Source organism: Nomascus leucogenys, chromosome 13 (assembly GCF_006542625.1).
Source record: "Nomascus leucogenys isolate Asia chromosome 13, Asia_NLE_v1, whole genome shotgun sequence".
Taxonomy (NCBI): domain Eukaryota; kingdom Metazoa; phylum Chordata; class Mammalia; order Primates; family Hylobatidae; genus Nomascus; species Nomascus leucogenys.
The window spans coordinates 27301626-27322831 of record NC_044393.1 but is presented as its reverse complement, the minus strand read 5'-3'; the positions used below and the strand labels follow the sequence as shown (position 1 = coordinate 27322831).

The following is a 21206-nucleotide window of genomic DNA, read 5'->3' as shown; positions in this document are numbered from 1 at the left end:
GGTTATGAACATGTGTTAATAAAGGCTAAATCTTCAGAGGTGAGATTATGCTTTAGTGGGCTTATGAGAAGATAAAGGGAAGGGGCCCAGTTTTCTAGCAAGCTTGTAACTTCTTGCCTTCCTACCTAAGGAGAGCAGTGAGAATTTGTAGGAAGAGGGTAAAACATGGATCACAGTCTGGAAGCACACCTTGAATACACAAGGGAAGTACCTGGAAGGAAAGGAGTTGGAGACCAAAGCTGAGAAGGGTGAAGGAGAACAGGTGCAGAACCAGGAATTAAAGAAAGGATCAGGAAGAGGACAAAGATATGGATGGATCAGAAATGGAAGCCTTGAAATCTAACAGAGAAGAAAGGCAGTGTTACTAAAGAAGGGAAAGAAAGACAAAACAAGGTTCTTAATACACTGGCCTATCTATTGCATCCTATGAAATTGCTGATAGGGAAAAAGGACAAGTCATTGAATCATTTAAAAAGTCAAACATAGTCAAAAAATCGACGGAGAATTCACCGAGCTTCCAAAAAGGGATTATATTATAATAATGACTGATTGAGGGAAAAAAAAATCAATGGCAATAATTCAGAAGCATTTTTCCAGCATTCCAGATGCCAGAATTGCAAGTCGTAAGAGTATAAAAAAGGGGCTGAGTGTGGTGGCTCACGCCTGTAATCCCAGTATTTTGGGAGGCTGAGGCAGGCAGATCACCTGAGGTCAGGAGTTTGTGGGCAGCCTGGCCAACATGGTGAAACCTAGTCTCTACTAAAAATACAAAAATTAGCCGGGTGTTGTGGTGTGCGCCTGTAATCCCAGCTACTTGGGAGGCCAAGGCAGGAGAATTGCTTGAAACTGGGAGGCGGAGGTTGCAGTGAGCTGAGATCGCATCACTGCACTCCAGCCTGGGCAACAGAGTGAGACTCCATTTCAAAAAAAGGAAAAAAAAAAGGTAACAAGTGATGTATTTGGGAATAAAAGAAAACTTCTACTTGATTTTTCACAAAGTGTAACCCCCTTCCTGAAAAAAGTCTCCCATTATGTAGAAACTAATTTATCACGACTATTTATTCTGTCTCTACAATGACTTCCAGAAGGTTCCTAACAGCTTCCCAAAAGCTGCCCCTCCAGAGATATTCCAGATATCTGATCCCTAAAAAATACTGAGTAGTCCCACCTCCCTTCAAGATGATCCTCCTAGAAATAGCTCTTCAGCGCCGGGCGCGGTGGCTTATGCCTGTAATCCCAGCACTTTGGGAGGCTGAGGCAAGTGGATCACCCAAGGTCAGGAGTTTGAGACCAGCCTGGCCAACATAGTGAAACCTCATCTCTACTAAAAAACTACAAAAATTAGCCAGGCACGGAGGCGCCTGTAATCGCAGCTACTTGAGAGGCTGACGCAAGAGAATCACTTGAACCCAGGAGGCGGAGGTTGCGGTGAGCCAATATTGAGCCATTGCGTGTCAGTTTGGGTGTCAGAGCGAGACTCTATCTCAAAAAAAAAAGAAAAAAAAAGAAAAAAAGAAGTAGTTCTTTGGGATTCCAACTACACTGCTGGCTGGACAAAAGAGAGGTTAAAAAGCACAGCCCAAGCCAGGCGTGGTGGCTCACACCTGTAATCCCAGCACTGCTCTTTGGGAGGCCAAGGCGGGCAGATCACCTGAGGCTGGGAGTATGAGACCAGCCTGACCAACATGGAGAAACCCCATCTCTACTAAAAATACAAAATTAGCCAGGTGTGGTGGTGCATGCCTGTAATCCCAGCTACTCGGGAGGCTGAGGCAGGAGAATTGCTTGAACCGGGGAGGCGGAGGTTACAGTGAGCTGAGATCATTCCATTGCACTCCAGCCTGGGCAACAAGAGTGAAACTCTGTCTCAAAAAAATTAAAAAAAAAAAAAATAAATAAATAAATCACAGCCCAGTGTGGTATAAACACCCAAAGAAACAAACTATCCACTCCATAAGAGGGACTATCTAGAGCTGCACTATCCAGTATGGTAGCCATATGTACAATTTAAGTTTAAATTAAATAAAATAAAATCTCAGTTTCTCAGTTACATTAGCCATATCTCAAGTGCTCATACTCTTGGGCAATACAGACACAGAACATTTCCATGACTGCAGCAAGTTCTACTGGACAGCACTGATCTGGAAGCCAAAAGCTTCTGAAGGAATAAGGTTATGAAAGAGCAGCCCTTGACTTTCTAAAGGTGGCAGTAAAGTCACAACACATTACCAATCATAGAGAGACTGCAGATGCCACTGAGAATGGGCAAGAGAATGGTAGAGACAGTAAAATATTATTCCTAACACGAAACCGAATTCACAAAAAGTCTGATACGGTCACAGTATGGAAAGACAACTAAGATACTGTGCAGATGGGACTGGGCAGCACATTTCCAAGGAATGCTGCTATTGATTAAAAGGAGCATAATGTTCCATGGCTCCTACTAGCCCTAAGAAATGTCTGAGGACTTCTTCAGAGAAATTATTGTGTTTAATTTACAGATAGACTATGAGAAGCAAAAGAAAGGGTCCTCTCATGGATTAGGATAGATGGTTTTTGTAAGATATAAATGGCCAGCCAGTGAGTTTCTGGTTCCTGATTCAACTTGTACCTTCCTCCAAATATAGCACAGGGCCTGGTATAAATCAGGTGCTTGATACAGATTTATAAAACAAGCCAATATAAAAACATTAAATGTTGAGGAAATTCTGTTAAAATTTTGGGTTAAAAAAAAAAAAAAACTTCTACTGCATTCCAGCTTAAGATATGTATGGTTAGTAAGAGGGAAAAGAAAGTAGGATACAAAATAGTCTTTACAGTTTGACCTTGGCTACATTAAAATATGCATTAAAAAAGACTAAAAGGCCGGGCACAGTGGCTCGTGCCCATAATCCTATCACTTTGGGAGGCTGAGGTAGGCAGATCACTTGAGCTCAGGAGTTTAAGACCAGCTTAGGCAACATGGTGAAATCCCATCGCTACAAAAAGTGCAAAAAAAATTAGCCGAGCGTGGTAGTGCATGCTTATAGTCCCAGCTACTTGAGGGGCTAAGGTGGGAGGATCACTTGAGCCCGGAAGGTCGAGGCTGCAGTGAGCCGAGATTGCACCACTGCACTCCAGCCTGGGTGCAAAGTGAGATCCTGTCTCATAAATAAATAAACAAATAAAAGACAAAAACATTAACAATAGCAGCTGCTTCTGCAGGGAGAGGTGATGGGTGATTATAATTTTCTTCATATTATGTACAATGAGCATGTACTTCCCTTTCTGAAATTAGAAAACTAGAAAAAAAGGGTCTAGAAAACCCTAAAAAAATACCCAATTTAGTATTTTGTAATATAAGATTTGAAGGGCCAGGTGCATTGGCTCATGCCTGTAATCCCAGCACTTTGGGAAGCCAAGACGGATAGATCGTGAGGTCAGGAGTTCAAGATCAGATTGGCCAATATGGTGAAACCCTGTCTCTACTAAAAATACAAAAATTAGCTGGGCATGGTGGCACGTGCCTGTAATCCCAGCTACTCAGGAGGCTGAGGCAGGAGAACTGCTAGAACCGGGACCCCGGCAGCAGAGGTTGCAGTGAGCTGAGATTGTGCCACTGCACTCCAGCCTGGGCTATAGAGTGAGACTCTGTCTCAAAAAAAAAAAAAAAAAAAAAAATTAGGCATGGTAGAGCGTGCCTGTAGGTCCTATCTACTCGGGAGGCTGAGGCAGGAGAATCACTTGAACCTGGGAGGTGGAGGTTGCAGTGAGCTAAGACGGTGCCACTGCACTCCAGCCTGGGCAACAGAGCAAGACTCCATCTCAAAAAAATAAATAAATAAGGGCCGGGCACAGTGGCTCACCCCTATAATCCCAGCACTTTGGGAGGCTGGGGCGGGTGGATCACGAGGTCAGGAGATCAAGACCATCCTGTGTAACACGGTGAAACCCTGTCTCTACTAAAAAAAAAAAAAAAAAAAAAAAAAAAAAAAAAAAATTAGCCGGGCGTGGTGGCAGGCGCCTGTAGTTCCAGCTACTCGCGAGGCTGAGGCAGGAGAATGGTGTGAACCTGGGAGGCAGAGCTTGCAGTGAGCGGAGATCATGCCACTGCACTCCAGCCTGGGCGAGAGTGCGAGACCGTCCCCCCCAAAAAAAAATAATAATAAAAAAATAAACAAATACAAAGATGTAAAGATTGACCTAACCTTTTAAGGAATGATTTATAATGATGCCTAAACAGACCATATTAGGGCTTCAATCTAACAGAATTCCCAGAGGTTCCTTTAGCGATTATTTTAAGATTAGAAAAAATCACTCTAGATTTAATTAAAATCTCATAGAATATAGAGCCACAAATTCTGATGAGCTCTTTGGGAAGCAGCTGTCATTGTATGCATGAATTAATTCTCCTTTCTTACAATGATGTGACCATGACCATGAGGCATTCTGTAAAGCCCTCGGTCCCTGACATGAGCACAAAGGGGCATGCCAAAAGCAGAAAGGCAATGCCCTCAAGAACCTCAAGCTATGACTTATTTGTTGAGTACCGAGCAAAAAACAACTCTGTGTTCTCAATCCCATGTTCATAGCTATACTCCCAGATAAAAGGTACCAATAACTGAGCGAAGACTATCTAGCACTTGTTTTCCTGGCTGTTTTTTTGAGTCAGAGTCTCGCTCTGTCGCCCAGGCTGGAGTTGTAGTGGCATGATCTTGGCTCACTGCAAGCTCCGCCTCCTGGGTTCCCGCCATTCTCCTGCCTCAGCCTCCCGAGTAGCTGGAACTACAGGCACCCGCCACCGCGCCCGGCTAATTTTTTGTATTTTTAGTAGACAGGGTTTCACCGTGTTAGCCAGGATGGTCTCAATTTCCTGACCTCGTGATCTGCCCGCCTGGGTCTCCAAAGTGCTGGGATTACAGGGGATTACAGGCGTGAGCCACCGCACCTGGTCGTTTTTTTTTTTTTTTTTGAGAGATATCCCAGACCCTCTTGGAGAATGGCTTCTAGCTTCATGAGTAATCACCCTGGAAAATGGGAATGACTGGGTCTATTTGACAGTAATTGGCTCCAGAGTTTCTGAATGGGGATCATTAGCTGGTCCTTGACTCAACTGTGGTTAACTGAGGCCATATTATTTATTCTCTGTACTCATTAAAAGTTCAATACTACTCATTGGGGGCATTCTAAAAGGCTGAGTACCTTCTGGGGCCCTTCCCTAGAGACTTGTTTCTTTTTCTTTTTCTTTTTTTTTTTTTTTCCTGAGATAGGGTCTCGCTCTGTCAGCCAGCCTGGAATGCAGTCGCATGATCACAACTCACTGCAGCACTGACCTCCCAGGCTCAAGCGATCCTCCTGCTTCAGCCACTTGAGTAGCTGGGACTACGGGCATGTGCCACCATGCCTGACTACATATATATATATTTTGAGATGGAGTCTTGATCTGCTGCCCAGGCTGGAGTGCAGTGGCATAATCTCCATTCACTGCAGTCCATCGATTCTCCTGCCTCAGCCTCCAGAGTAGCTGGGATTACAGGCACATGCCACCATAACTGGCTAATTTTTGTATTTTTAATAGGGACGGGGTTTCACCATGTTGCCCAGGGTGGTCTCCAACTTCTGGGCTCAAGCAATCTGCCCACCTTGGCCTCCCAATGTGTTGAGATTATAGGCGTGAGCCATTGCACCTGCCCTGTTTCTTTTTCTTTCTGAGACAGAGTCTTGCTTTGTCACCCAGGCTGGAGTTGCAGTGGCATGATCACAGCTCAGTGCAGCCCTGACCTCTGGGCTCAAGCAATCCTCCTGCCTCAGTTTGTTTGTCTCTGATGTTCACAGTATATGGTTCCACTCTAACAAAACTTCTAGAAATTTCAGGCTATGGATGCTTTATTTTTTCTGTCCATTTCAAAGATGCCATTAATTCCATATTCAGAGAAATTCTTACACTAAGCAGATTTAAGCAGCAGAAAGGGATTCAAGGAAAAAAATTAAAACAACAGAATAATTTGAAGAGGAAAAAAATCAAGGAAAGCCATTAATTATTACTGAAAGTTGCAGTCAAAGTAGAAGCCAGCTAAGAGGAATGTTTTCTGATGGAGCTTAGTGGCCATATGTAGAAGGTAAATAAAGCAACCCAAGAAGGTAAATTAAAGCAAGTAAGCCTCACAGTTACAAGCTTAGAGAATAAGCAAAAAGAAACCAGGAACGGGTTAATGATTAAAGTGAATTATGAAAAAAAAGGGGGTGTGAAAAGCAGAAATGTTTCAAAAACAAGTCATTGCTAGGGAGAAGAGAGATGTAGTTTCCTAACATGAGATCTGGTCAAAAGGCGTAAATAGTTTCAAGAGACAGAAGCAACAGACATAATGTAAAGAAAGATGAGATAGATGAAAGATAAGATAGATAAGACCTTAGACCAACTATCAATACAAAGAGATTTCGGGTGAATTTACCTGTTCTGTGAATTTAAAGGAAACGTCTGTGTCTGATTCACCATTCTATTCCTGGTCCTGACACTTAATGAGTGCAATAAACATCATTTTGTAGAGGTTATGAACCTCTCAAAATAGAGATACTTGATTTGAGGAAGAAACGAATACCAAAGAGGAAAGGTTACATGTAATTGACATGCTAGGGACTAAAGTGGAGAAAATGAGTTGGTGCAATAGTAAAAGCTTTTAGAAATAAGCTGATAAAAAACTGTTAAAGAGAATAAAATATGACTTTGTATTAAAAAGCCATACACAAAAAAGATAATCCTTCCCAACAAAAAGTGGAAACAAAGATGGGGGATTGTACAAGCAAGAAGAGTTACATATGCTCAGAAAATACTCAGTTTTTCTTTAATAATAAAGATTCATGTAATCAACTAGTATAATAAATCAGTGTATTAAAATCATCAGCAGGGCCATGCGCAGTGGCTCACGCCTGTAATCCCAGCACTTTGAGAGGAGGAGGCAGGTGGATCATGAGATCAGGAGTTCGAGACCAGCCTGCCAAGAGACCAGCCTGGCCAAGATGGTGAAACCCCATCTCTACTAAAAATACAAAAATTAGCAGGGCGTGGTGGCGGGCGCCTATAATCCCAGCTACTCGGGAGGCTGAGGCAGGAGAATGGCTTGAACCCGGGAGGCAGAGGTTGCAGTGAGCCGAGATCACATCATTGCACTCCAGCCTGAGCGACAGAGCAAGACTCCAACTCAAAAAAAAAAAAAATCATCGGCAAATCATTTTCTTTTTCTTTTTTCTCTTTTTTTAGACGGAGTTTCGCCCTTGTTGCCCAGGCTGGAGTGCAATAGTGTGATCTCGACTCAGAGCAACCTCCGCCTCCTGGGTTCAAGCCATTCTCCTGCCTCAGCCTCCAGAGTAGCTGTGGCATGTGCCATCATGCCTGGCTAATTTTGTTTTTTGTTGTTGTTGTTGTTTGTTTGTTTGTTTTGAGACGCAGTCTTGCTCTGTCGCCCAGGCTGGAGTGCAGTGGTGCAATCTCGGCTCATTGCAAGCTCCACCTCCCAGGTTCACGCCATTCTCCTGCCTCAGCCTCCCAAGTAGCTGGGACTACAGGCGCGTGCCACCATGCCTGGCTAATTTTTTATTTTTAGTAGAGACAGGGTTTCTCCATGTTGGTAATGCTGGTCTCGAACTCCCAACCTCAGGTGATCCGCCTGCCTCGGCCTCCCAAAGTGCTGGGATTATAGGCGTGAGCCACCGTGCTAGGCCCAGCAAATCGTTTTCAAGTAGAAATCTGTTCAAACTGATAATCCAGGGATAAGAATGAAAATCCTATATATGTGTGCATATATATATATATATTTAAGTATCTATAGCAATCATTACCTTCAAAATATACTAAAAAACAGACTTCATAAAGAAATTTATAAAGAGGTTGGATACTTGGATAAAACTATCTACAATCAGATAATCCTCTGCAGATTGCTGAAAAAGTACAATTTCCACTCTAAAAATCCCATGGGCACTCTGCTAAGGTGTGGCTAAGATGTGGATCTCCTGCCTCCTGTAACTGGTTGAGGGTCATCTGGTCTCTAACGGTGGCATCACTACCTGCTTCGGAACCCATTTCCTGCTGCAGTCCCGTCTAGAGCACTTCTGACAACAGATGTAACAATCATGTCTTAGTACATTAAGGGACACCCACTCTAGTCCACACTAGATGTAGCACTTCATGAATATTCTTTGATGAAAATGTCAATAAATCTATTTTTAATTACAGCTGCTTTTTCTTTTCTCTCTCTCCCCCTAGGTTTTTTTGTTTGTTTGTTTGTTTTTAAACAACCTTGGAGCTGGGTGCGGTAGCTCATGCCTATAATACCAGCACTTTGGGAGGCCGAGGCAGGAAGATTGCTTGAGCTCAGGAGTTTGAGATCAGCGTGGGCAACATAGTGAGACCTCTTCTCTACAAATAATTTAAAAATTGGCCGGGCATGGTGGTGCACACCTGTGGTCCCACAGGTGTGGCTAAGGTAGCTTCCCAAGTAGGTGGGAATTGCTTGAACCCAGGTGGTAGAGACTGCAGCAAGCCATGGCCATGCCACTGTACTCCAACCTGGATGACAGAGACCCTGTCTCAAAAAAAAAAAAAGATCCTGGGGCCAGGCACAGTGGCTCATGCCTGTAATCCCAGCACTTTGGGAGGCCGAGATGGGTGGATGGCTTGAGCCCCAGAGTTTCAACATGGCAAAGCTCCGTCTCTAAAAAAATACAAAACTTAGCCAGGCATGGTGGCAAGAGCTACTCAGGAGGCTGAGGCAGGAGGATCGCTTGAGCTCAGGAGGCTGCAATAAGCCATGATTGTGCCACTGCACTCCAGCCTGGGCAACAGAGCAAGCCCTTGGCACAAATGCTTTGGCTGTCTCTGTTGTCCTGGAGGTTACAAAATGTTGTTCCCAGGGTTCTCCCTCCTCTAGTTCTAACACCCTCCTCCCTCCTCTGCTTACATGTTGTGACTAGTAGAAAAGGAAAACTTAAACTGCAGTAAGATTTACCTCACTTTCAGGTGGGTGCAGTGGCTCATGCCTGTAATCCCAGCACTTTGGGAGGCCGAGGCAGACGGATCACTTGAGGTCAGGAGTTCAAGACCAGCCTGGCCAACATGGCAAAACCCCGTCTCTACTAAAAATACAAAAACTAGCTGGACATGGTGGCAGGTACCTATAATCCCACCTACTTGGGAGGCTGAGGTAAGAGAATCACTTGAACCCGGGACGCGGAGGTTGCAGTGAGCCGAGATTATGCCACTGCACTCCAGCCTGGGCAACAGAGCGAGACTCCATCTCAAAAAAAAAAAAAAGATTTACCTCACCTTCTACTGTAACAACCAAAACAAAGTATATAACTTTTTTCTGTTCTCTCTACTAAACATTTATTCCCCTTACTGCTATTTCCTCAATTCTTCAGAAGCCAAGTGTGGCCTTCTACTTGTTTTCTCAAGCCTCACCTTTGGCTTTCACAGGGTTTGGTAGTATCTGAACCATAGTAGGTAGAAGAAGGCAGGGAAAATGAAGCAAAACAGTCTACTCTCCCGTTTACTACAAGGTCTTTTGGGTGAGGAGCCTGGAACAACCAGGTACAAGAGGCAGTAGATGGTGGGAAGAACCCTAGACCCCCAGGTCCAGGTCAAAGTCAAAAGATGTAGGTTCTAGCCTGGCTTCACCAACTTAACAGACACTAGCTCTGAACAAGTCACATAACCTCTCAGTGTTATCTGTAAAATAGAGTTAAAATATCTTCAACTACTTACTTTACAAGAGACTGGAAGATTAAAATAAGATATTATTTGTGAAAGTGCTCTGAAAATAGTTAAATGCTATTTTAAAAATCATTTCATATGCCCGTGCAATTTCTGCCCCGCAAAACAAAGTACTGGTTGTTGCTTCTTTTCATCACTGGAGCCAAAACAAGTATGGCAAAATTATCCACTTCTTGACAATTCTGAGCCATAGACAAAATTACAGGCATACTAAAATAAAATGGGAAAAGTACCAACAAATGACAGGAGACAACATAAGCCTTGCTCAAAGCTATATTGAGAATGCCTCCCTTACAAGTCATCTCAGGACAAATTTCACGGTAAAACGTTGGTTCTAGTCTTCCTTTAGCTTCCTGAAGCCTAGAGGATGCAGCAATGTCTTCAGTATATTTATGAGGATAATGGACAGAAGGTGAAATACTACACATTTTTAGGCTTCTCCTTAAAGAGACAGGGTAAGCCACAAAGGTGATGCCAAAACATCTATAGGATTAACACAGTGGAAATGGCTCAGGTTTTAAGAGTAGGAAAGACTTCGGTTTCTGTCTGGCTTTGCCACTTCTTTACTGGGCAAACCAGCCTTTCATTCGGATTTTTAATCTGTGAAGTAGGAATAATACTATCTATCTCAAAGGGATATTCTGAGAATTAGAGAGAATGTATGTAAAGCACTTGGCACGTAAGAGATAATAAATCATAGCAGGACAGGCAAAAACAACAACAATAAAACCCTCAAGCCATCTACTTCTATGCAAATCTGGAGGCTTTTCCTCTACACCAGTGGTTCTCAACCAAGGAAATTTTGCCTCCCAGGGACATCTGGCAATGTCTGGAGACATTTTTGGTTGTCACCACTGGGGAGTGCTATTAGCATCTAGTGGGTAGAGGCCAAAGATGCTGCTAAACATTCTACAACACACAGAGCAGTGTTCCACAACAAACAATTATCCAACCCAAAACATCAACAGTGAGAAATCCTGCCATACAGCAGGCAATCTTTGATATTCAATAGGAGTAAGCTACTTCACCTTTCCTAGCCTTGTTTACTCACTGGCAATGTGGGAATAAATGTTATCTGTTCTCCCTTCCTCATCAAGCTATTGGGAGGTTCAAATGAAGTAATGGATGAGAGGCATTATTATCATTATACCTTTTACTACATACACAAAACCATCCACTTGCTGTGCAAAGACAGAAGCATTCACATACTGGGGAGGGGGAGAGGGAGGCTAACGGGGTGGAAGTCTTTGTTTGGAGGTGCCATGATCTAAAGAGGGCCTCTTGCCTATCTACCTGCTTGGCGAGAGCCAAGAGAGTTCTCATGAACAGTGATGGCACAGGCGCACTTACGTCTCAGGGAGAGAGAGGAGTAAGGTGGAATGTGGGAAGTGGGTAGGAACAGCATAGGCCTATCAAAGAGGAGCAGATAGATGTTAGGAAGTGAGATACTGCTTTGTGTCTTAGTCTACTCGGGCTATCATAACAAAATAACATAGACTTGATGGCTTAAAACAACAGAAATATATTTTCTCACAGTTCTGAAGTCTGCAAAGTTCAAGATTAAGGTTCTAGAAGGGTTCAGTTTCTCATGATGAATCTCCTCCTCGTTTGTGGACAGCTGCCTTCTTGCTGTGTCCCCATATGGCAGGGGAAGGGAGAGAGAAAGACAGCCTCTTTCTCTATTTATTTATTTTTTGAGACAGGGTCTCACTCTGTTGCCCAGGCTGGAGTGCAGTGGCACAATCACAGCTCACTGCAGCATCAACCTCCCAGGCTCAAGTGATCCTCACAGCTCAGCCTCCCAAGTAGCTGGGACTACAGGCATCTGCCACCACACCTGGATAATTTTTTTAATTTTTTGGTAGACAGGATCTCCCTTTGTTGCCCAGGCTGGTCTTGAACTTCTGGCTTCAGGTGATCCTCCCGCATCAGCCTCCCAAAGTGCTGGGATTATAGGTGTGAGCCTGGTTATAGGTGTGTGCCTGGCTCAGATTTTATTTCCTTCCTCCTCTCCTAGGCACAACATTTTTGGCACAGCCCTTCACATACACACATAAACAAATGGTACTTAAAGGAGAGAGTTTTCTGGAAATATGAGGGGAAGCAGCAGGAGAAACCAAATGGAGGTTAAAAAAGCGTGCAGTGGCCAGGCGCGGAGGTTCACGCCTGTAATCCCAGCACTTTGGGAGGCCGAGGCGGGTGGATCAAGAGGTCAAGAGATCAAGACCATCCTGGTCAACATGGTGAAACCCCAACTCTAGTCAAAATACAAAAATTAGCTGGGCGTGGTGGTGCACACCTGTAGTCCCAGCTACTTGGGAGGCTGAAGCAGGAGAATCACTTGAACCCGGGAGGCAGAGGTTGCAGTGAGCCAAGATCACACCACTGCACTCCAGTCTGGTGACAGACCAAGACTCCGTCTCAAAAAAAAAAAAAAAAAAAAAAAGCATGCAGCTGGGAGGCTGAGGCAGGAGAATCACTTGAACCCAGGAGGCAGAGGTTGCAGTGAGCCAAGATCGTGCCACTGCACTCCAGCCTGGGTGACCATGCAAGACTCTGTCTCAAAAAAAAAAAAAAAAAAAAGCCTGCAGCTTGCCAAGGGAGAGAGAAGTCTGGTGAAAGATAAAAGAAGGGGTGGGAGTGGGAATGGAGAGGTCACAGGGATGAATATGGGGGTGGCAGGATTCAAAAGCAAATTAGTAAGCACAAAATAAGTCAGCAGCTCCAGAGGCTGCAGGTGAAGGGCCTTGCCTTGGGCAGATAAAAATAATAAGCAACAGATCATCTCCTGGAGTCACCCGCACACCCCCTCCCCACCCCTCCACCCATCCATCTTTATCCTCACACTCCGTCAACACTCCCTCAGGAAAGGATGGCATGGCCTCACTCACACAAAGCTACAAGAGTATTTGAATAGGGGACAATGACAATAAACCAAAAGAATAGAGTGGAAAAGAAGGAATTTCAAGCAGCTGGGCATTGTGGCTCATGCCTGTAATCCCAGCACTTTAGGAGGCCAAGGCAGGTAGATCACAAGGTCAGGAGTTTGAGACCAGCCTGACCAACATGGTGAAACCCTGTCTCTACTAAAAATACAAAAATTAGCCAGGTGCACACCTGTAATCCCAGCCACTCGGGAGGCTGAGGCAGGAGAATCACTTGAAACCGGGAGGCGAAGCTTGCGGTGAGCCAAGATTGCACCATTGCACTCCAGCCTAGGTGACAGAGTGATACTCCGTCTCAAAAATAAAAAAAAGAAAAAGAAGGCATTTTCAGGCACATTTCCCGAACAATGAACAAGAGAGAAAACAAAACTTTCTTTTCTTTTTTTGAGGCAGAGTTTTGCTCTGTCGCCCAGGCTGGAGTATGGTGGCATGATCTCAGCTCACTGCAACCTCTGCCTTCTGGGTTCAAGTGATTCTCCTGCCTCAGCCTCCCGAGTAGCTGAGACTACAGGCCTGCATCACCACGCCCAGCTGATTTTTGTATTTTTAGTAGAGATGGAATTTCACCATGTTGGCGAGGCTGGTCTCAAACTCCTGACCTCAAGTGATCCGTCAGCCTTGGCCTCCTAAAGTGCTGGGATTACAGGCGTGAGCCACTGCACCTGGCTAAAACCTTTCTTTTGGTAAATCATATCACACCAGCGTCTAATGGTCATCAACTGTGCTGCTCATCTGCTCCTTGTGTAGTTCTCTGACACTAACCTGAAAATGTGGTATATTACTGACATCCAGTCCTCCCTGATGAAAACTGTGATATTGACAGAAAGACCACATCACAGACTTGGCAAACTTTAGGGAGAACACTGCAGCCTACGTACATCACCAGCCATGGATGGTAAATTTTCCTTATTGAAACTGAAAGTTAAGACACTTGGATTCTGAGTCAAACTCCACCCTCATACATCCTTTTTCTTTTCTTTTCTTTTTCTTTTTTTTTTTTTTTTTTTGATTCAGTCTCACTGAGTCACCAAGACTGGGGTGCAGTGGTGCGATCTTGGCTCACTGCAACCTCCGCCTCCTGGGTTCTAGCAATTCTCCCGCCTCAGCCTCCCGAGTAGTTGGGATTACAGGTGTGTGCCACTACACCTAGCTAATTTTTCTATTTATAGTAGAGACAAGGTTTCACCTTGTTGTCCAGGCTGGTCTCTAACTCCTGACCTCAAGTGATCCACCTGCCTTGGCCTCCCAAAGTGCTGGGATTACAGGCGTGAGCCACTGCGCCCAGCCCCACCCTCTACTTTCTGCTTAACATTGCCACATTATTTTTTCCCTTAGCATCTCTATCTGTAAAATACAAAAATCTCAAAGATAACTTAATTGAATGTGGCTCATGGAAACAAAAGTAGGAAGAAATAAAAGGGGGAAACATCAAAAAGATGCTTAAGAAATAGGTTTTTTGGCCTGGCATGGTGGCTCACACCTGTAATCCCAGTACTTTGGGAGGCCGTGGCGGGCAGATCACGAGGTCAGGAGATCGAGACCATCCTGGCCAACATGATGAAACCCTGTCTCTACTAAAAATACAAAAATTAGCTGGGCATGGTGACGTGTGCCTGTAATCCTAGCTACTTGGGAGGCTGAGGCAAGAGAATTGCTTGAACCAGGGAGTCAGAGGTCGCAGTGAGCCGAGACTGCACCACTGCACTCCAGCCTGGCGACAGAGTGAGACATCGTCTCAAAAAAAAAAAAAGAAATAGATTTTTTAAAGTATTCCTTTCATTGAAAGTCAAGCTAAATATGTTTTAAGTTACTATTTAGAAGATACGGAAAATGAAATACTATCAGAAGAAAAGGCTTGTCCATATTTTAGTGAAAACAGAAAAGTCTTTACCTTATCATTTAGAAGTGGTTTGATTTCTGTGAGCTGAACATCCTGAAGTTCATCCATGAAGTCAGATGATAAGAGTAGAGGAATCTTAAGAATAAATCAGTAACTCTGAAACAGAAAAGAAAGTGAAGAAAAAGGCTTAAGCCAGAAGTTGGAAACATAATAGTCACAGTACACCCATTCATTCAAATATGAGACTTACTCTGTGCCATGCCCTGCTCAGGGTGCTAAAGACGCATAGTTACGGCTGACAGACACTAACGTGGTCTATAGGATTCTTGCCTCCTGGTATTCACACCCTTGCATAATCCCCCCATTGAGTGTGGGTAGGGCCTGTGGCTTGCTTTTAACTATTAGAATATGGCAAAAGTGATGGAATGTACATGAGTGACTTTACATGATTACATTATATAATATTTTCACATCTGTCTTGCTGAGGGACACTCTCCCCTGCTAGGTCTGAAGAGGCAAGCTGATGTGCTGTGAGAGGGCCATGTAACAAGTAACTTGAGAGCAGCCTCCAGCAGAAAGACAGCAAGAAACTGAGAGCTTCAGTTCAACAATCTGCAAGGAACTGAATGCTGCCAACAACAGGAGCCTGGAAGCAGATCCTTCCCCAGCTGAGTGTCAGATAAGAAGCTGACTGACACCTTGATAGCCATGTTGCAGAGGACCTACACAACCCACACCAGACTCCTGAACCATAGAAACTGTGAGACAATGAATATGTGTTGTTTTAGGCTACTACATTTGTGGCAATATTTTTATGCAGCAACACATTAATACAATTAATACAATAGTCTTTGCTCTTATGGAGCACATTTTAGTTACTGAAGATGGATAAAGAAACAACATACTCAAAGCTATGCTTGGAACAGACTGGAAGACGGATTAAGCGGGGACAAAAATTGAAGATTATTACTGCAGGATGAGGACTTGAATTAGGAATGGCAGTGGGAATGAAGGAGGAGGGAACCAAGGCTAAGCTTACTAATCCTCATTTGGGGAATCAGCAGTGGGTGAAAGGTATGGTAGTCAGCTCCAAGATGGCCTTCAACGAGCCCAGTGATCCCTGGCTCCTGATATTCATTCACACATATGTATAATCCCCCACCCAAATAAATCAGGGATGGCTCATGTAACTAACAGAATATGGAGGAAGCAACAATACGTGACTTCTGAAGCTACATCATAAAACGCATTACACTTTCTGCTTCAAGACACTATAAACTACTAGTTCTAGGGGAAGCTAGCCGCCATATCATCAGGACGCTCAAACAGCCCTCTGGAGAGGCCCATGTGGAGAGGAACCAACTTGCCAGTGCCAACCTGCTAGCCATGTGCGTGAGTTACCTTGCAAATGAATCCTCCAGCCCCAGTCCAGAGTTCGGATGGCTACAGTCCCAGGAACATCTGACTGCAACCACATGAGAGACTCTAAGTCAGAACCACCCTACCAAGCCTGCTCCCAAGTTTCTGACCCACAGAAACCATGAGAGATAATAATTTTGTTTTAGAGTGATCTATAGCAATAGAGAATACAGAGGGAGAGCAGAATGGGGAGTTCAGAGAGAAGAGGCAAGTTGGAGAGAGGTAGGCAGGGTAATGAACTACAAATTCTTCTTCTATCTCACCATGCAAGAAGCCATGGGGATAGGCTGCAAATACTCAATATTGCAGGAAAATGATGCTCATCTAGACTTCAAAGCTTCAGGCATCATCCTTTTTGTCTTGGCCCCAAACCTATCAAGTCAGGAAAAATGTTAATTCAGAGTTGGGGATTTACATTTAACAACCATTTATTGAGTACCCATTGCACTATGGAAGATACAAAAAGCGTCCCTGCCCCTAAAGAGTAGAGATGACACTGATCTACAAATTGATAAATAAAAAGAAGGGCCATAGGAATTCAAAGGAGAAGGCTGGGCACGGTGGCTCACGCTTGTAATCCCAGCACTTTGGGAGGCCGAGGCGGGCGGATCACGAGGTCAGGAGATCGAGACCACAGTGAAACCCCGTCTCTACTAAAAATACAAAAAAATTAGCCGGGTGTGGTGGCGGGCGCCTGTAGTCCCAGCTACTCAGAGAGGCTGAGGCAGGAGAATGGCGGGAACTCGGGAGGCGGAGCTTGCAGTGAGCCCAGATCGCGCCACTGCACTCTGGCCTGGGAGACAGAGCGAGACTCCGTCTCAAAAAAAAAAAAAAAAAAAAGGAATTCAAAGGAGAAGCAGTTATGTCTGATTGGTGGAAATCAAGAAAGCCTTCAAAAGATATTAGTCTAATATATACGTGTGTGTGTGTATATATATATATATATTTTTTTTTTTTTTTTTTTTTTTTGAGACCTAGTCTTGCTCTGTCGCCCAGGCTGGAGTGCAGTGGCACAATTGTGGTTCACTGGAACCTCCGCCTCCTGGGCTCAAGCGATTCTCATGCCTCAGCCTCCAGAGAAGCTGGGACTATGGGTACCTGCTACCATGCCCAGCTAATTTTTGTATTTTTAGTAGAGACAGGGTTTCACCATGTTAGCCAGGCTGGTCTTGAACTCCAGCCTTCAAGTGATCCACCCACCTCAGCCTCCCAAAGTGTTAGGATCACAGGCGTGAACCACTGCGCCTGGCCTAGTGTACTATATTAATCCACTTTTCTGTTTACCTTCTAGAGAGAGAATGACATGATTTTGATTTAATTACCTATGGAGAGGGTAGGTGTTCCAGGCTACCTTTTAGCTATTATTTGCCAACACACTGAAATAAATCCTGCTCCCAGCTATGCCTATGTTAGAACAGACTAACAAAAAAGCCCTCTTACCATTTATTCAAGGGACTCAGGGGATGTCTATTGAGAACACTCCTCAGGCTATGAACCCCACATGCTAACTGTGAATATTCCAAAAGTGTGAACCACCTAGAGACCACAAGTTTGATGATGTTTAACCTCCCTACAGGACAGTGGTTCTTTTGTCAGATCCCAGGCACCCACATATTTGATTGAGCTACTTAATGCCCAGAAGTTGAATTGTTTTTTGTTTTTATACCAGTCACATTTCAAAAGGGGATGAGGTAGCTTGACTCTTAAACAGTGAGTTTCAGCCAGCATCTACATTCTCTTTTTCATAGTCCCCACTTAACTCTCAAAATATTGGCCTAACTGGAATCTACTCCATGTTTGTTTATTAATAACACTACAAACTGTGGCTACTTTTTATTTGAACTTTGCTATTTATCAGTTATTTAAAATGACAATTTAAAAGCGTTTTCCGGCTGGGCCTGGTGGCTCGCACCTGTAATCCCAGAACTTTGGGAGGCTGAGATAGATGGATCACCTGAGGTCAGGAGTTTGAGACCAGCCCGGTCAACATGGTGAAACCCCATCTCTACTAAAAGTACAAAAATTAGCTGGGTGTGGTGGCATACGCCTGTAATTCCAGCTACTCCAGCAGGCTGAGGCACGAGAATCACTTGAACCCAGGAGGCGGAGGTTGCAGTGAGCCAAGATCTGGCAACTGTACTCCAGCCTGGGCAACAGAACAAGACTCTGTCTCAAAAATTTTAAAACAAAACAAAACAAAACAAAACCAGCTTTTTCCCTTTTATAAAAGCAATATGTGCTCACTTTAGAAAATATGGAAATCAGCCAGGCACAGTGGCTCACGCCTGTAATCCCAGCACTTTGGGAGGCCGAGGCAGGTGGATCATTTGAGGTCAGGTGTTCAAGACCAGCCTGGCCAACATGGAGAAACTCCATCTCTACTAAAAATTAAAAAATTAGACAGGTGTGATGGTGCACGCCTGTAATCCCAGCTACTTGGGAGGCTGAGGCAGGAGAATCGCTTGATCCTTGGAGGTGGAGGTTGCAGTAAGCTGAGATCGCACCACTGTACTCCAGCCTGGGCGACGGAGTGAGACCCTGTCTCAAAAAACAAAAAACAAAAAAGAAGAAAATAGGGAAATTGGCCAGGAACAGTGGCTCACGCCTGTAATCCCAGCACGCTGGGAGGCTGAGGTGGGTGGATCACCTGAGGTTCGGGACCAGCATGGACAACATGGTGAAACCCTGTCTCTACTAACAATACAAAAACTAGCTGGGTGTGGTGGCAAGCGCTGTAATCTCAGCTACTCGGGAGGCTGAGGCAGGAGAATTGTTTGAGCCTGGGAGGCAGAGGTTGCAGTGAGCCGAGATCACACCACTGCACTCCAGCCTGGGTGACAGAACGAGACTCCCGTCTAAAGAAAAAAAAAGAAAGAAAATATGGAAATCACAGAATAATGAACAGATAATTTACTCATAGTCCTTCCATCTAAAGAAAACCATTTTAGCCTATTTCCATTTTTTTTTCCCACTTAAATGGTGATTTCCTGAAATTGTTTTTTCAACTCACCCACTTTATCCCTACTTTAATTCACTCATTGGAAAGCAATGCACTTGAAGATGGGAATTATTCAAATATGACTCTACATGGGTGGGCCTGTCAAAGGGTCAGAAAAAGGCCTAAGGTGCCCTCAAGTCCAAAGTGACTGGCATTCACCTAGTGTTCCTTTTTTCTTTTTTTTGGAGATGGGGTCTTACTCTTTCACCTAGGCTGGAGTGCAGTGGCACAATCATGGCTCTCAACCTCCCAGGCTCAAGCAATCCTCCCACTGCAGCCTCTCACACAGCTGAGACAATGGGCATGTGCCACCATGCCTTGCTAATTTAAAAAAATTTTTTTTTAGAGACAGGAGTTTCACTATGTTGTCCAGACTGCTCTTGAACTCCTAGACTCAAGCAATCCCCCTGTCTTGGCTTCCCAAAGTGCTGGGATTACAGGTGTGAGCCACCACACCCATCCCTACGTATTTTTTTAAAGATGAAGAAAAATGCAATTTTTACACCAACAAACACTTAAACAAAGACATACATTAAATGAGAAGGCTGTCCCTATCAGCTAGGCCCAATGCAGGCTCAGGCGACAATGCTGTGCAGGACAGTAAGCTGCTCCAGGGTGACTCAGGATTTGGCAACATGGCAGTAGACATTCACCTTCCACATATTAGGGGATCTAACGCATTCTTCTGGAGACTCCATTTTTGCTCTGCTTTCAATGTCTCAAGCCCTTGCCAATGAGCAGTTTTATAACACATACAAGAAAACTAAGATTCTGGTGGAAAACTCCATCTCCAGATCCCTCAGCTGCACAGACGGGCTCCCTCCTGGTGATCTAAGGCCTGTGGTTCCCGCATCTGTACAAATGGTATGGCTGCCAGATCCCATACAGGTACTAAAAGCTATTAATATTTTCAAAAGGCAAGTAGGGATTTTATAAATTGCAGTCAATAATTTTTGCCTCTTTCCTAGTCATACGAGTAGGAGGGAGGATTGATAAGGAAAAACTAGCCATCTTCAAATTAAGGAAATGATTCTGATACCAAATGGCTAGAAAGGGAAAGGAGAAAAGGTGGCCACCTACTCTGTCAGGAATTATAATCTTGGCACCTTATGTTTAATCCTCATAACAATCCTCTCTGGTAGATATCTTTTTTTTTCCTGAGACAAGAGTCTTGCTCTGTTGCCCAGGCTGGAGCACAGTGGTGCGATCTCAGCTCACTGCAACTTCCGCCTCCCAGGTTCAAGTGATTCTCCTGCCTCAGCCTCCCAAGTAGCTGGGACTATAGGTGCATGCCTCCACGCCCGGCTAATTTTTGTATTTTTCAGTAAAGAGAGGGCTTCCCTGTTAGCAAGGCTGGTCTCAAACTCCTGCCCTCAAGTAATCTGCCAGCTTCAGTCTCCCAAAGTGCTGGGATTACAAGTGTAAGCCACCCCGCCCAGCCTAGATATCTTTATTTATTTATTTATTTGAGACAGAGTTTTACTCATCACATAGGCTGTGGAGTGCAGTGGCACGATCTCAGCTCACTGCAACCTCCGCCTCTTGGGTTCAAGCGATTCTCCTGTCTCAGCCTTCCGAGTAACTGGGATTACAGGCATCCGCCACCAGGACCGGCTAATTTTTATACTTTTAGTAGAGACGGGGTTTCACCATGTTGGCCAGGCTGGTCTCGAACTCTTGACCTCAGGTGATCCGCCTCCTTTGGCCTCCCAAAGTGGTGGGATTACAGGCGTGAGCCACCGCACCCAGCCTTTATTCCTTTCTTTTTTTTTTTTTTTGAGATGGAGTCTCGCTCTGTCGCCCAGGCTGGAGTGCAGTGGCGCGATCTTGGCTCACTGCAAACTCCGCCTCCCGGGTTCACGCCATTCTCCTGCCTCAGCCTCCCGAGTAGCTGGGACTACAGGCACCTGCCACAACGCCCGGCTAATTTTTTTGTATTTTTAGTAGAGACGGGGTTTCACTGTGTTAGCCAGGATGGTCTCGATCTCCTGACCTCGTGATCCACCCGCCTCGGCCTCCCAAAGTGCTGGGATTACAGGCGTGAGCCACCGCGCTCAGCCAGGGAAAGGATTTTAAAACCTTTGCTTTTCCCATTACAGGTTGAGCATCCCAAATTAAAAAATCTGAAATCCAGAATGCTCCAATGGATGCCTAGAAGAAGTGACAAAGGACAGATGGATGGATAGATGGATGGACGGGTGGATGGATACATGGACACATACATACATAAACAAGCTCCAGTGGGCATCTCCCTTGAAC

General features: G+C 44.6%; 1 protein-coding gene across 3 annotated transcripts in view; it reads right to left on the bottom strand.

Annotated features, from left to right (window-relative positions):
• Nucleotides 1–21206, bottom strand: part of NDRG3 (NDRG family member 3) — a 95233-nt gene that overhangs the window by 56414 nt on the left and 17613 nt on the right. For all 3 annotated transcript variants that reach the window (XM_030825908.1, XM_030825909.1, XM_030825910.1), the window contains exon 2: nucleotides 14582–14686. In XM_030825908.1, the coding sequence (XP_030681768.1) occupies nucleotides 14582–14638 (57 nt within the window). In that variant the 5' untranslated portion in view covers nucleotides 14639–14686. The remainder of the gene's footprint in view (nucleotides 1–14581; nucleotides 14687–21206) is intronic.